Source organism: Epinephelus fuscoguttatus, linkage group LG11 (assembly GCF_011397635.1).
Source record: "Epinephelus fuscoguttatus linkage group LG11, E.fuscoguttatus.final_Chr_v1".
NCBI classification, from domain to species: Eukaryota; Metazoa; Chordata; class Actinopteri; order Perciformes; family Serranidae; genus Epinephelus; species Epinephelus fuscoguttatus.
This window is the reverse complement of record NC_064762.1, coordinates 5765170-5782337: the sequence shown is the minus strand read 5'-3', so window position 1 is coordinate 5782337 and position 17168 is coordinate 5765170. Positions and strand designations below refer to the sequence as shown.

The 17168-nt window shown below is 39.8% G+C and overlaps 2 protein-coding genes across 4 annotated transcripts in view; both read right to left on the bottom strand.

Moving 5' to 3' along the window:
- The window catches only part of mfsd2b (major facilitator superfamily domain containing 2B), a 28089-nt gene extending 27756 nt beyond the window's left edge, over nt 1-333 (bottom strand). For both annotated transcript variants that reach the window (XM_049590133.1, XM_049590134.1), the window contains exon 1: nt 224-333. The gene's annotated coding sequence lies outside the window, so the exon portion shown is untranslated. The remainder of the gene's footprint in view (nt 1-223) is intronic.
- A 6232-nt stretch (nt 334-6565) lies between these two features.
- On the bottom strand, nt 6566-16312 carry ubxn2a (UBX domain protein 2A). Of its 2 annotated transcripts, none has more exons than XM_049590194.1 (7): nt 16183-16312; nt 15776-15838; nt 15294-15396; nt 15027-15136; nt 10646-10783; nt 10024-10185; nt 6566-7507 (listed from the first exon to the last, which is right to left on the bottom strand). In XM_049590194.1, the coding sequence occupies exons 2-7, from the start codon at nt 15817-15819 to the stop codon at nt 7324-7326; spliced, it is 741 nt and encodes a 246-aa protein (XP_049446151.1). In that variant the 5' UTR covers nt 15820-15838; nt 16183-16312; the 3' UTR covers nt 6566-7323. The 2 variants fall into 2 exon arrangements, with proteins under 2 accessions (XP_049446151.1, XP_049446152.1); XM_049590195.1 differs by having other exon boundaries at nt 15294-15391; nt 16183-16288.
- Between the last annotated feature and the right edge of the window lie 856 nt (nt 16313-17168).

Here is a 17168-nt window from a genome sequence, read left to right as displayed (position 1 = left end):
AAATCAAATGTCATCCAGGTTGCTGTAATCTGCAGCATTTAACAGCTTGAAAGAGCAAACCGGGGCGCACAACGCGACGATGTCCCGTACAGGACTGTGTTGCCTGCCCTCATCTCACTATTCCTGTAAGTGCATCCATAAACAACCACTCTGCACACCTGATAAGAACCACTGAAGCTCATTTTTAAAAAAAAAAAGCGAGAAAACATATTAATGATCTCACCCTGTGTTGATGGAGAAGCAGCTGGTGCTGTCAGCAGGTTGCAGTTGCAGGTATAGTTAGTTAGTTGGTGTCGGTGCGGTGATCTGCCAGTCAGCCAGACGGGCTGGATGAGAAGGAGACTGCGGAGGATGGAGATGGTCTGCGCGTCTCCACTCGGGCTTGTTTTCAGTCTGCAGTGACGGAGCTGCGCCCTGCAGCGGCCGTCACGGTATATGACACTAAACGGATTGCATGTATGTGGACTGTGCGTGTGTGCGCGTGCGTGCGTGCGTGTGTGTGTGTGTGTGAGGGGATTATGGCAGGGGATGCGTTGACACCAGCAGTGTGTGCGTTTTGGATGGGAAAGATTATAAATACTGGTATTTCTGTAGCTTAATATTTCACAGAGGCTTATTTTGTGCTTTAAATCATATAGTGACATATTTGATATTTTAAATCTCATGTCATAAACAATCCCACAATATTTCTATAATATTCTGCCCCTGATATAACATAGAGCCAAGCATGACAGGCCCTATTTATTTGGCACGCGTCATTGTTTTATTGACACATTCCCTATGAAAAGCCTCCAGGCGTCATGGTGATGGATTTGTGTACAAACACCACCTGTCTCACATAAACATCTTATTGGTAAATCATAATTATCCTCGCGCTGATAACATTCCGCTCGTGAATGTCATTTTTAATGAAGTGTGGTGTAGCGCACGCGGAATGTCTAAAATGCAGTTTGGTTTCATTTCCGTCACGGAGAATTACGTGATGATTCCTGGGAACAAGGAGCTGGAAAGGTGTGTGAGAAAATACCTCAAGCATCACACTACATATTTCCCAGACTGCATCATCATCATCATCATCATCATCATCATATAACCATTATGACTGTTGCTGTATGCTATTTTTAAACATGAGTTACATATATTTCTGTAATACATAACAATGTAGGCCTACAGTGTGTGTGTGTGTGTGTGTGTGTGTGTGTGTGTGTGTGTGTGTGTGATGGGGTGGGGTGGGGGTGGGGGGGTAGTTAAAGGGTTACTCCAGTGATTTATGATGTATTTCATAGTGTTGATGGAAAAATATAAATCCAACACAATCCAACAATCTTTCATTAAAGCCTGGTGAAGCTCACGTTTCAAAAATGGTGAAATTTAGCGTGAAAATAATTCAGATAAAATCACAGACATTAGCTAGATTGCTCATGGTGCCGCAGGAAATATGTGCTGATTTTGGTGAACTTTGACTCACGGATTAGTTGTTGAACACAACATGGTCTCACAGAAATACGTAAAATAAACACAACCTCTTAATAACCCACGTAGTGGTGGCATGTTATGCCATAAAACATACACATATACATAAAAACAATGCCAACGGAAAGTCTATTAGGATCCCTTTTCGTGGTGGACACACAAATTCCCTGGACAATCTCACGCAATAGGGAGTCTAATGAGCAATAAAGTAGGGCAGGAGAAGAGGTGGGTCAAACAAACACAGGACTTTCACGCAGGAGACCGCTGTTCATGTCCTGTATGAGACCATACGTCAGCATTGAGATATTTTAACTTTGCCTGCTTACATACTTTAAGTAAGGTGTCATTGTTATTAGCTATGCATGGTATTGGATTTTTGCCGATATCCGATATGCTGATATATAACAACTCATTTGGCCAATAACCGATGCCAATAATGATATTCACTTTTTTTCCTATCTGATTTTAGTGATCATCCACTTCTGCAGTGGAAGGTTGCACAGCTACATAATGCAGTGTTAAGAGGTTGTGGCCATTTCCTGTATTTCTGTGAGGACAGGGTAGCTGACCAACAGTAAGCCGTCTTGACCTAAGAGTCCAAAATGGAGAAAGCTTCTCTATCTTATTAGCTCTGTTGCATCATTCACTTCTATTCAACCTCCTCTAATCAAGAAAAACTGCTCCACAAGACAAATGGTTTGCAGTAGTTGATCGTAGTGCTCGTAGTGTTAACCGTGTTAACATACCCTCCTGTTAGCAACTGAGCTAGCTTTTTACCCCCTTTAATAAAATCTGTATTGAATGAAATCATGTAAAATCCCCAGGAGTCGCATTAGTAAACAGTACAGCTCAGAAAAAAACAACCACAGGGAGCCATAGTGACTGGCTTGTGTTAGCATGTCCTGCCACTTACAGTAGCATGTTAGAGGTTAGCTTGCCAGCTAAAGTATATTAGCAACAAGCCTTGCGAGTCGTCGAAAACTGGCACTTGGGCAGTGACTCACGGCATTAGACCTTGACGAAAAAAGCCGCCCTGTAACGTCCGCATGATGAGCAGCTGGTCGCCGATATAGTTTAAGAACGCTCAGTGGTGTCAGGGGGAACATGGCAGGACAAGAACAAAAATAAGGCGGTGAAAGTCTGACTGGGGTGGGCAGGCCCAACAGTTGTGTATGTGTCCCCCGAGATTATAAAGCCAAAGCCTGTTCTTTTTTTCCGAAACATAACCACGAATGTGTGTTGTTGAAGGAAAAAAACAATCAATTTGTGGTGTTGTACTGATGTAGTGCTTTTATTTTGAAAGAGACTGTATGTAAAAAGTGAATTTCCTGTGAAAAAGGAAGTGTATTTTGAAAGAAGACAATGCATGAAACAGGCAGAACTTGACACTATATCCCAGAACGTCACCAACCAACGCACCCAGGGTACCTTTCACGTTGTATCTGGATGCGGAAAGTCCATGACCAAATGTTGATACATGACGAGGTCGGAGCAAGAACGTGTTGTCTCTTGAGTGAACACTGTACCATTAAAAACTAAACTAGCTTTTGTTTCCTCTTTAATAAAACATGTATCAAATTAAATCATGTAAAATCCCCAGGAGTAGCATGAAGTGCCAGAGAGGGGTAAACAGTAGTTTAGAAAAATCAAACAGAATCACGAGGTGCTATTGGAACTGGCTTGTGTTAGCTACAGTAGCATGTTAGAGGTTAGCTTGCCAGCTAAAGCAGATTAGCAATAAGCCTTGTGAGTCGTCCTCATGTCACCAAGCCTCTAAGGCCAAATAGTTTGCCAATACGCACAGATTCATTTCACTCTGTGCCACTTTCTAGTGTCTCTGCCAGACATGTCTGCTTCTTTCAAACCTCATGCATGTTTTAAAAAAGTGAACTTCGGAGCCCTGTAACCTTGATGACATCATAAAGGTTATTTTCCTGAAACTTTAGAGAGCTCCCTTCAGAAAGCATAATGCATCTGATTCACAGGCTGGCCAATAAACTGAACATCTTGTGAAAACCAGGTTAGTGCCTTTTAATTGAACCTTTATAATTTCTTTCTTGATATCTTATAAGATCTTAAAGGGTCAGATTCTTATTGTACGATAATATTTTCTTTTATTTAGAGACGCTTACTTCCATAAAATACAATTATTCTTTAAACTGCATAGAAATAGTTTAATCTGGGCTTGACTCTGAAAAGAAAGAAAGCTGTCTCTGCACATTTTTGTCTGGTTGAAGAATGAGTTACAGTTTTACTTGTTATGCTATTTTTACAGGCTCCTTTTTTAAGTCTTTCACTTATGATATATTGAGTGCCTTTTATTTTCCCACAAAGCACTTTCATAAACAGCTCCTTCAGATCAAGCCGCTTGCTCTCCACAGTAAGCCTTTCCTCGGAGCATGACAACAAACATGCCATGGAGACCTCGGCTGGTGAACCCAGACCTCTCCATAAATTCCAAGCGTGCAAACCCCTCAACCAAAACCACATTACTGACAATGAAAAAGGCACCGCTGCAGAAAGGGCCCGGCATATGACCTGCATTAGAACGGGTATGTTTCCGATAATGCGTGAAGAGGAATGTGCAAAATGAAAGGTTGGCTGCTGCGCGAGTAAAAGGGTCATTCTGAAAGGAAATGTGGGAGTTAAAGGGAAAGTAATTCCCTGCATGCTTAGCCTTATTAAATATGTAGCAGAAAGGAAATGTGCTCTCTTTTACTCTTTAGCCAGACCCCCTCTGGCTGCCAACCAAGTGATGCCCACAGCAGCCTTCACATTCAGGTTAAAGAATCTTAAGATGTGGCCTCATAATTCTTCACAGGGGATTATAATATTCAAGACATTTCTTCCCTTGACCTTGACCGCCCCGAGGCTGTCATCTCGTCTTCCTTAGCCATGAGCAAATACAAACCCTCTCCTGTTCTGCATCCCCCTCCTTCCCAAAGCTTTAAATATTGAAGATGGATAATGGCGTTCGCCTTCCTCCCCAGGCCGGGCAGAAAAGCTCGGAGAGGGAGAGGCATGCATACACTCATGTTAAAGCACATGCATGTCCTTACACATGCCAAGAAGCACAAGATGTCTCACTCAAGAAGAAAGGCAAGAATTAAGAATCTGAATGCCTTTTTTTTAACAGTTTTGTTGTGAAGCCACTGATTTTTTACAACCCAGTCAAAACTATCTGATCACAGCAGTTACGCTTCATACCCATAGGTGGATTATGAGACCCCTTCTACACAGTAGCAGGTCACAAACTTCATGGTGATTCTGCAAAGGCTATGGAAAGCTATGGTTTGATTGTGCGGGGATTTGCAGCCAAACTAAAAGTTGGGGATAGTTGTACTTTTAGCAGCGGACTGCAGCCAGAGAATACCTGCAGCTAGTCAGTAAACAGAGTCCTGTAATATGTTGACCATGTTGTTAGAATGAATTTTCTTGTTGTCTGAAACACTTGAAAATGCGCCCAGCCACAGAAAAGTGTAATTATTGCAGTTGGATACACTACACTGCTCTGGTTTGTTTTCACTGTTATGCATGTGTGGTCATTTTGTGCCCCATTGTGAATGTGTTTTGTCTTTTTGAGTTGACTTTGTGACATTTTTGGTCATTGTATGTCTCTGTAGTCGGGTTGTGTCTGTGTTTTATGTCTCTTTGAGGAATATTGTGTGTTACTGAGGTGAATTTGTGTCACTTTAAATTATTTTTTCTGTCTTTTTTGTCATTTTGAGTCCGTTTATGGTCGTGATTGTGATGGCTTTGTGTCTTATTGAGATAGTTTTGTATCTCCTTGAGGTCATTTTGTTTCTTTTGGGTCATTTTGCATCACTTTGTTGACATTTTGTGTCTCCTTGTAGTTGCTTTGTGTCTCTTTTTAGCCCTTTTGTATTTCCTTGTGATCATTTTGTGTCTCTTTGAGGAATATTGTGTCTTACTGAGGTAATTTTGTGTCTCTTTAAGATAATTTCGTGTCTTTTTTGATTGTTTTGTGTCTCCTTGTGGTTCTTTTGTATCTCTTTGTAGTTGTTTTGTGCCTCTTTGAAGAAATTTGTACCACTTTACATTCATTTTGTGACTTTTTTGTGATTTTGTGTCATTTTGTAGCACTTTTTGTCTCCTTGTGGTTGCGTTGTGTCTCTTTGTGGTTATGTTATGTCTCCTTGTGGTTGTTTTATGTCTCTTTGAGGAATATTGTGTGTTATTGAGGTGAATTTGAATTCATTTTTATGGCTGTTTTTGTCATTTTGTGTCTCCTTGTGATGGTTTTGTGTCTTAGTGAGATAGTTTTGTATCTCCTTGAGGTCATTTTATGTTTTATTAAAGCAGTTTTGTATCTTGTTGAGGTCATGTTGTGTCTCATTGTGTTTGTTTTGGAGTCTCTTTATTGTCATTTTTGTCTTCTTATTGTTGCTTTGTGTCTCTTTTTCACCATTGTGTGTCTTTATGATCATTTTGTGTCTCATTGAGGTAACACTGTCTCTTTGGTGTAATTTGAGGTCTCTTTGGTCATTTTGAGTCCCTTTGTAGTCATTTGTGTCTCCCTGTGGTTGCTATGTGTCTCTTAATGGTCATTTTGTGTCTTATCAAGGTAGTTCTGTATCTTCTTTAGATCATTTTGTGTCTTTTTGGGTCATTCTGTGTCACTGTGTAGCCATTTTGTCACTCCTTGTGGTCCCTGACACTTTTGGCCACTGTGCCTGCGCCTTGTTGACCCATTCAGTAATCCATCCATGTTCTTATCCTCAGATACATGCTTTCCATACTATGTGTCTTAGTGTCAACACTGTGAAGTCATCACTCCTCCATTTCTGACATCTTTGACATTAGCAGCCCCTCCCCACCTCCTTCTGTAAATCCCTATTAAATCTGTAATGACAGCACAGATGTTGCATAACAACACGGAATAAGGTGCTGCCTGGTGTCATGTCATAATCACTGTGATAATCATCATCGCTTGGAGCTGATGGATGCCTTAATTATCAAATATATCTGTCAGCAGTCTTCACACCTGGGCAGTTATAATATCACAAATGCTCATTAGTGCTTTGAAAATATTTCACTTTGTTTTTTTAGCATCAAAAAACAAAACAAAACATAACTTTGAGGAGGATTTTTATTGAACCTTGATGTGTGATATGTCTTTAAAGAATGCAGTCAAATGAAATAATACATTATACATTCTGAATTAAATACCCCGACCCAAGAACAAAGGCAAATGTTCACAAACAAATGCAAAAAAAAAAGGCGAAACAATTAATAGGCCAGCACAAGTAACAAGCTGTCGTCTTTTCTCTTTTTAAATTGTAATAAATGTGCAAACAAAACATCGCATGTCCATTAAATATAATTGTAAACTCAAAATTGAGATATCAGCCCCTTATTTTATCCACTGTAAATAGTGCAGAAAAACTGGTGATCACAGTTTGGGAAGACTTTAGAGAGTTGGTTGGTGGTGCTGGTGGTGGTATTGTGCACGTGTGTGTGTGAAGGAAGGAGGGAGGGTAAGACCAACAGATGGACACACATGGTTGACCATCTGCACGGGTGACAGAACTGGTTTGCCTTTCTGGAGTTTGGGGGTTTGGGGCTTTCTGTTGGAAGTTAAAGACTGTTCTCCAGAGGGAGAAGACGACAGCATTCCAGCACCTGTGGTGGTGACGAGCTGGCGACATCTCCATTAGGTTGTGGATAATCCCACACTGAGATTAATATGTAACAATCATCAAGTGCAGCACAAACTGCAGAATAAATTAAGATTATAGCTTATAGAAGACCTTGAGACTGCAATCATGGTGAGGGGTCAGTGACGGGAGTAAGTGGCGTGCTGTGGGAATTATGGGGGAGCCTTTTTAGTCAGGAATGTCCAAACGCAGACTGTGTGTTCAGGGGTCTCTGGACGATGACGGCGTTGGCCAAGTCGGCTTGTTCTAGGCTCAATTCTTTGTCGTCAAGCTCTCGGAAAGGAACTGATGTCGTCAGGACAAAAGGTGGGCAGCTCCTCTGGCAGCGTGCCACGAAATCTTGAACATCTGTGATCCTGGAGAAAAATTAGAGACAAAATCAAATAAAGATTGGGACTGAGGGGTTTAAGAAACATTATAAGGTAAGGGTGACTCAGGTATTTTTCAACCTGGATCTGATTTTCCCATTTTTTTTGTCTATATGACTAACAAAGACAACCATTTTGTAAGTTGGTCCAGTGTTGAGAGACAGGTTGCAGTGTAACCAGTTGCAGAATTTGGCACCATCAATTTCTGTCCTCTACAAGTTCATGTTTTTGCCACTGACAGGATCAGAATGTTAATATAAATGTCTGACAACATGAAGGAGAAGGACCTTTTTGTTTAACAAGAAACAACCCCACAATCACTATAACCAAACTCACCAGGCTCCATTATCAATACATCAAACAGTAATTCTATCAGTATAAAACACTCTTGTATCCAATGACGTTAGGGAGAAGATCCCTACAGTGAAATAAAATGTTTTTCTTTACCTTTTGCTCGATCCAGTCTGTTTATGATCTATCTATTGTGTCTAACCAAGGAGACACCTCGTTTTTACACTGTTGAAATCAGCTAAATATTCAGCCGACTTTGAAAATCTTCTAACTAATAACCATAAAACCCAGTTCAGACCAAAGATTCACGATGAGACGAGAGAAAACATGCAACTACTTGCAACTGTTCTGCAACGTTCTAAAAACCTGCTGGTTCACACCAATGCAACTAGATGAGCTGGTGTATCATCTCTATGCAACAGCTCTCTGTACTTCTGTTCTGATTTCCAGCTTTCAGACTTATTTTGTTGCTGAATATAATTTGTAGCTTTTTGAAATATGAATGAGGATAGTGATAGTGAGATACTGGCTACAGCTGCATTAATAGTAGTGATGAAACAGGGAAAAACAGAAACAAAACCAACATCAGATAGACTGTATTCATAATAAATACACCACAATGATATAAATAACCAGCAGAAATTAATCAGTCTGTGAGAATGTGTGTGTTTGAGGGGGCGTAAGCACATACAGTGAGCAGCAGCGGTGACCCACTGTCTGACACTGGCACATCGTGCACATACTGCCTTCTATAATATTAAATGCAGGGCCCAGGCTTAAAGGTTTTTTTTCGGTATTTTTAAACCTAGACGCAATTTTCTTATGTTTTTGTGCTTAAGAAACTAATGGGAACAACTTTTTTTTTAAAAAAAAAAAAAGGTCCAGTATTGAGAGAGAGGGCTGCAGCCAGCAGCAGTAAAACATGCTACAGTGTGAGCATGTTAACACGACCAATTTACGCCCACTGAATATGCTCTTTTGCCACTGACAGGCTCAGATTGTTATTCTAAGTGTCTGACAACTAATGGAAAGGATCCCTACAGAGACAGACCTTTTTGTTCATCAGAAACAGCCCCAAAACCTTGATTGCCAAATCCACCAGACTCCATTTCAATAAACAGTCATTTTGTCATTGTAAAACACAGGTCATTTAAAGTCGAGAGAAACAAAATAAAACTCAAAAAAGCCGTCTTGCTTCATCGTCCTACTGTTCCAACAATCACCAATTCTGGTTTGGTTGAAACAAACTGTTAATACACCCAGTTAGATGTTGAAATAAGCTGGTTCTATACACGCTAAAATCATTGTTTATTTAAATGGAATCTGGTGGGTTTGGTGATTTTGGGGCTGTTTTTGGTAAAAAATGATCTTACTCTAACAAAAAGGTCTATCTCTGTAGGGATCATTTCCATGTTGTCAGACACATAATGATAATCTGAGCCTGTCAGTGACAAAAACATTGCAGCCTATTTCGCTGCTGCAGTGCTCTCTCTTAATATGGACCACTTACAGAAATAGTTTACCGCATGAGTCACTTAGACACAACAACATGTCCAGGTTGAAAAATACTGAAGTTCTCCTTTAAGAAAGGCAGAGTTAGAACAATCCCTTGTGTCTGCTCCTTCCGTCCAAATACTCTACTCTCTCTTGTGACACACGACGTCTCTGTGAAGCACTATACTAGTAACATCATCCATTATTAATCACGGCCCAGCATAGACGAGCAATCTCATGGCAGCCCCACTCCTCACACACAGAGACTGGCTGAAGGTTGGAGGGGTTCAGCCCTCTGTATCCTTCAGCTACTAACCCCGTTATATAAATGCTGCATCCGAGTTACGCAATCCCTCTCTGGGGATTTTATAGATCCACTCCGTTGCTACATCTCAGATTATGTTTTCTGCAGCCCCATGCACTGTGGCAGGGAATATAACATGCAGCATGCCTTCAACTCCAGCAGACTAGAACAAAGCATTACGTAATCCTTAAACAAACCCCCCTCGCCGCCTCCCATGCTAGTCCAAACAGAAATCTTATGTCATTCCTTCAACTACTTCTTTCCTGCGATACTCGAGATTAGAGGATTTATGATAGCATAGTGAGAGTGGAAAGTGTTTAGATATACGCAGATCATTCAATGTGTAAATATGATTTGATGATGTGAAGCTCAGATGTAAAGACATGCATTTCGGCCTTGACTTTGTGATACACACCGATGCGATAGGTTAAACCTCTGCACCAATCTCCTGCCGTCAGCCAACCAGATCTGCAGGGAGGTGACAGGAAGGGCGTGGTCTAGTGTTACCATGGGAATAGGAGGAGATTCTCCATCCTCGTGCACAGATGGTGACCTGGCCACTACTCTGGGTGCAACACTGAGAATGGACAGGAATAAATAGAAGATTAAGAATCGGTTAAAAGTGCACACAGCATTTGCATTGTGTATTTCTGACTAATTACTGCAAGACGTGAGCAGACACTATCACACTGAATATTTGTTTGAACTCTCTAGACAATTTAGCATTCATACAGTGATGTTATGGAGATGTTGAGGCTCTGAGTTCATCAGGCTGTGCTTGCTCAGATTTGCTTGTGGGTGTTTTGATACCTGGATGTAGAGGGACATCTAGTGGTGTAAAGTAGGAAGTATATTGAATTTTGAGGCTTGAGAAACTACTTTAAAACAGTAACTCCAAGTGTACATTTTTGATGATTCCTGACCATATTCATAAACTAAATAACTATTTAAAAAAAGGTCATATCTTATATTAACATATACACTATCATGTTATCAAATGCAACCTTTAACTTATCGTCACAGCAACAGTCTCTTACCTGCCAAGTCGATACCCTCGGCCGCTGAAGGGGTGAAAGGCCTTTTTCCTGGGAACATAATTTTCCTCCGTGAGGTCCTCCACACTGATCTCCAGCTCCTCCTCCTCGGCTCTGCTCTCCCACTCCGCCGGAAGCTCCCTGGGAAAGATAAAAGACCGGGGTTGGCGTCTCGTCAGATCAATCAATATGACAAATGAGCGCTAATGAGCATTTTGCTTTATCTATCTTATGTGGCCTAGCTGTGGTCTGCAGGAGGGACATCTTTACTGCTAACCTCCCCTTGGGGACTGATCGGGTTCGACTGTGAGATCGAACCATCGACTGACATACACACAGCGTTCATCTTTCTATATATACCTTAAATGTATACAGAATATACATTTTACATGTAATGTGTATGTAGAAAGTGAACTACTATTAACCTGGACCCTATTTTCCTATGTTTTTGTGTCTACGTGACTGATCTGAATAAAAATCAAATTACATCCACTAAAAGCGCCTGTTTTTGTCACTGACAGGCTCAGACTATTATATTAAGTGTTTGACAACACTATGGAAAGGATCCCTACAGAGATAGACCTTTTTAAAAAGAGTAAGATCTCTTATGTTTGACCAGAGACAGCCCCAAAATGCTCGTTTCTTTAACCTTTATTTTAGGATTTCCAATATAACACAAATTCTCAGTACATCATTTTAACAACAAATATCTTGACAGGTAGAAAAACAACAAAAAACATGTCCTAGAACTTCAGCATTATTAGTAGAATAAATACATATACACAGCAATAGAGGGTTTACTGCTATAGAGATATATAGATACTCAAGTACAGGGCTCCAAATTCTGACAGATATTTGAATCTTATTCTTATTATAGAACCTTAACCTTCCTACATACAATAAATTCATCAGCTCTCTTATCCATATATCATATGCTGGTGCACAGTCTGACTTCCACATAAGTAAAATACGTTTCCTTGCCACAACCATACCAGGTGAAATGGACTGAGTTCTATACTGCCAAAGGTAACGCACCCGAGGCACCTCGGACAGCAACTAGTGGGTTAGGTTCCCAGTTTTTCTCAAAGGCATTGGAGAAATATACTCTTCCAATAAGTTAACAACGTCCAACATGTCCAAAGAGAATGTGTTAATGTCTCATCTGCCTCTTTACACCTACTACAGAGGGGGGAAACATTACATTACCATGTAATTAACATTAATTTTATCACTATGAAACACCCTTCATTCACGGGAAAAAAAAACCATGTAACCCACAAAAACGGTCTTGGTTTATCTTTTAACTGTTCCAACAATCACCTACTTTGCTGTTGTTGAAATAAACCTTTAATTCACCCGGTTAGATGTGAAAACATGATGGCTGTGTACATGCTTAAATTACTGAGTCTGGTGCATTTGGCAATAGCGATTTCAGGGCTGCTTCTGGTTAAACAAAAAAGGACCTTACTCTCTGACCAAAGGTCTATCTCTGTAGGCATACTTTCTATTTTTGTCAAACACTTATAATAACAATCTGAGTCTGACAATGGCAAAAACAAGCTCTTTTATTGGATGGAAATGACAGATTTTGCTGCTACTGGCTGCAGCCCTCTCACTCAAAACTGTACCAGTTTCAAAAAATGTTGTTCACATAAGTCTCTTAGACACAAAAACATGGGAATATAAGGCCCAGGTTGAAGAATACAGGTTACAGTTGTTTGTCATGGACACAAGTCACATTTTCTCAGTACAACCCAGAGCCAGCAGAAACATCGAGTGATGAAATTTAATAACACAATAAAAAATAGAGTAATAATAATAACACTGCTTTGTTATTTGCTTTTGATCGACTGGAGAATATTACGTGTCACAAAATCTGACCATCGCACAAATCACTGTCCTCCATCTGTAGCCTGAGTACAGGCCAGAAGGCAAGTTATTGAAAGACAGATGACAGCATTTGTTGCAGTAGTTGTTATGTCACTGATATTAATCAACAGTCCTGTCAGATCTCAAGATACTACGGCTCTTATGTGCTTAAAATGAATACGTCACTCCCAAAATGACTAGTTTTATTTCAATTACTCACCCTGTGTTTCATTGAATTCAAATTCGTTTTTCTCACATGCCTCCACAGAACGGAGGAAAGTCTTGATGAATTGAAGTAAAGGCTGCCCAAGTTCAACAGCAAAACTATATCAAAACATTTGTTAACAAACTCTCACACAAATCATGCAGTATAATCCAAGTCTCATTTATCCAGTCGCACACTAGACAGTCCTTTCTGACAGGGAACTGAACTAAAAGTGAAACTTATCTCTGCTCTCTTCAAAGTCAGACTCCATTGACAAAAAGTAATTTTTATCTTGATGAGTACGGGAGCTGCTCATCTTCCGCTGCCTCGATCAGTAGTTTAAATTATCAGCCATTTTTACAGAGACTGCGCTAAAGGATAGCTTCAAAGTCCCTTCTTTATGTCTCCTCTGTATTTTTACACAGAACCAAACAGCTCAGCATCATTCTGCTACAGTGTGTGATCACAGAGCGTCAGCCTCTAGTGCATTTGTAGCGCTTTACAATCATTTACTGTCTCTGTTATATGCCTGCTGATCACGTCTCCTGCTCAGAAGGTAAGGAGCCCCCGAATCTCTTTGTTTTCCAAATTAGCGGACATTTACAGCTGCTGTTCTTCTTCTTTGAGTTAGCCACTTACTGCTAACAGCTACTTTTTAAATCTCCCGTGGTCGGTTGCACGCATAACACATTGTCAAAACCTCACACCTGTCCTGCCCATGGTCCCGTCCTGCCGACTGGCCTGTTTATACAGACAACAATTTTGTATTATTACTACTACTTGTACAGGCAGTGTAAAAGGGGATGATGTGTGACTTTGCTGAATTCGAAGTGAATCCCTTAAATACGGAAGCGTATTGCATTCACTTGACAAATAAAAAAAGCCCTGTTTTTCTGAGTAATTTTTTCTGTTTTTCGAGATGATTTTTTTTCCTGAACAAGGAGACGAGATACCCTGTGTGTAACTAATTACGTGCCTTATCCTTATTGATCCCGTAGTTGCAATTGTCTAGGAGCAGGAGCACAGATGCAAAATACATCCATGAGCAGGAGTCACCATGGATGCAGGTCACTTGCAGGTGCCAGGTGGGAGCTTCTCGTGAGATTTTGAAGTATCTCGTCTCCTCGTTCAGGAAAAAAAAATTACCACGAAAAACAGAAAAAATTACCACGACAAACAGAAAAAAATACACCAAAAAACAGAAAAATAAATAAATTACTCCGAAAAACAGAAAAAAATTACCACGAAAAATAGGGAAAATATTACTCAGAAAAACAGAAAAAAATACACCAAAAAACAGAAAAATTACTAAATTACTCCGAAAAACAGAAAAAAAATACGACAAAAAACAGGGAAAAAAATTACTCAGAAAAACAGAAAAAATACACTAAAAACAGAAAAATAAATAAATTACTCCGAAAACAAAAATTACTCAGAAAACCAGGGCTTTTTTTTATTTGTCAAGTGAATGCAATACGCTTCTGTACTTAAAAACATCAAAGTCACACAATAACAAACTACTGATGAGAGCAGCAGCCCCTGTGTTCAGTGAGATAAAATTAGAGAAAATTTACAGACTTTTGTCAACTGAATCAGATTCTGACGTTTATCATGACTATTTGTTGATTTGTTTTATGTTTTTCCATTTGAAGTTTTAAGTTTAAACAGGGCTCAGCAGGACGTTCAGTACAACAGCGACATTCTTTTACACAGAGAGTGTGTGGTGTTAAGTATCTGCACCACTTCCTAGCAGAAGAGAGAAGATAATATCTTGGAGCTTTGCGGTGGAAAGTTTCTCCTCCTCTGTTCCACTGCATCATATCTGCAGCTGTGTACCAAAGAGTAGTGTGAAAGACAAGAGTGCTCACTCTGTGGTAAAATGGTCCCCAGAAGTACACTGCAAAGCACACCAACGACTGAGGGGTCTCTGACTGATGATTCGAATCTCCGACTTTCAAGGGGCTGGTCTAGATAAAATAACAGTTTTTGTGAATGGACTCTGGCTTGGAGGAGGGCATAATGTTTTAATATAGTTTTGTTGTGGTTGTGGACCCCTATGACTTTAATTCATCAGGACTTTTCTCAGATTTCTGGCTCACCATGGACGCATGTGAGAAAAACACAAATTCTTCATAACACAGGGTCAGTACTTGACATACAAATGGTCATTTAGGGAGTTAAGTATTCTTTTAATACAACAACCCTATCAGGGTTTACAAAACTGTGCTCCTATTGAGCTTTAAGGCTGAAAAATCTGACTCAATACACCTGTAACACCTGTAAAAATGTGTCTTTGCCGCTTTCACTCACCCCCTCTTGATGGCATCCAGGAAGTCCTGATTCTCTGGTATGGTGTAGCTGCGAAACTCCTCATCATTCACAGTGAAGCCGTCCTTCCACAGTCTCACCACCATCTCCACCTGGAGTAAAAGCCAGGCTGTAAGTCTGTGTGTGTATTAATGCAAAGTTAATTACATACAATAACAATCTCAATGTCTGAGGACACAATGAGGTTTTCCTGTTACCCCTGCAGAGATATCGGCCCTGCAGATTTACTGGTGTGAAATTGTTTCTGACCTTTGATGTCCCCGAGGCATCGTAACAGATCTTCTCCACCTCATCAAGGAGGTCCTCTACCGAGAAGCTACGCCTCATTGGAGCCTCCTCTTCATTTTCTTCACTGACAGCAGCCCATTAAGAAACGGACAAGTGTGTAATTCACTCATTATATGTCTTATTGAATTGCCCGCAGTCACAGCCGTTATTATACATAACTGTTCTATTATTGAGTTCTCAACCCTTAAACTGTGCTCAGGCGTGCAGGTTTGTAAACCAGAAAATGCACCTTAAGGGGGAAAAAATAGCTCTGCTTGACACATTACAGTCAGATCAAATTGATTTCTTACTCTGGATGAGACACACATGATACTGACCTGTATAAATGATTGTTTCTCTCAGGAAAAACACCAACAGGCTGACTGGGACTCTTAAATTGTTGCATTTAAATAGGAGGGATTTTAATTAAGGACAATATATCATCATTATTGGTTGTGACTTACCAGTTGTCATCTTTCTCGCCCCCCTCAGTGTCAATCTCTTTCATGACGTTGTGTGTTTTCCATCTGATAACAGAGCAAACATCATGTCAGGGCCTATCACACATTATATATATATTTATTATCTCAGCGTTTTACATTGTAAATGTGATCACTGGTTATTCACGTGTCAGTGTGTTAAGCCCCAAAATCCTCCTCTAATACACCAAGTCATTTCTACACAGCTCCAGTGTCGATAAACAGCGTGCAGCCTTGTCTTTAATTATGTAAGTGGGCGGCGGAGACAGAAGCCATGGAGGCGCGCGGAGACAACGACACACACCCGGAGCTGTGTGTGTGCGCCCTCACATGGATTATACACACATATACACACTCATTAGCATGCGCGTATTAAGGTTAAGGTCACATACTGATTTGCCAGTCCGCGTTGTGTCGCTTAATCCCGGGCTACACATCTGCAGCCGTAAGTTTCGTGCAGCGGGGCTCTTCTGCTGAGCAATGTGTGTGACGTCACGGTGCCGTAAATCGACCCCTCCTGTCGTGACGACACCGCTGCTGCTGCTGAGCTCAGCACATCGTCCAACAATAGAAACTGATGATACGCTATTCAGTGGCATGAGGGTATAAATAGCACAGTGAGGTGTATATCATAATGTCATTGTAACAGGCAGGGAATCACTGGGCTGTTTTTTGATGGTAAATTTCCTAATAGCATCGCAGTAATTATACATGTCCTATAATCCTTTTATTATATTGCACATCTGTGGTGCAGTGAGATTATAACGACCCAGCTGGACTGCATAATCATGATGTTATATATTTATATATGTTTTTATTATGGATCACAGTCCACGTGGTCAATATTATGTTATACTATATTGTTATATAACTTATATTATTTATTAATATTATTCAATATATTATTATTATTGTTATTATTATTATTATTTAATATTATACTACATATAACATATACAATCATATTTTATCAGCACACACACACACACACACACACACACACACACACAGGCAATAATCACTGTGTAGACTGTGCAGTAATTATACTGTGTAATTATATTATTGTATCCTGCATATGTGGTGCAGTGAGATTATAATGACCCGATCTAGACTGTATTATAATATTTTCAGCAATTATTATTATTATTATTATTATTATTATTATTATTATTATTATGATTATTGTTGTTATTATTGTTGTTGTTCTTCTTCTTATCTATTTATTAATTATGTCCCACAGTCCAGATGTGGTCAATATATTATATTATATTATATTATATTATATTATGTAATGTTATATTATATTGGGCTATTATTTTGCTATTTTTAAGGGTAAATTCCTAATAGCATTGCAGTAATTCTACATTTTCTGTAATGT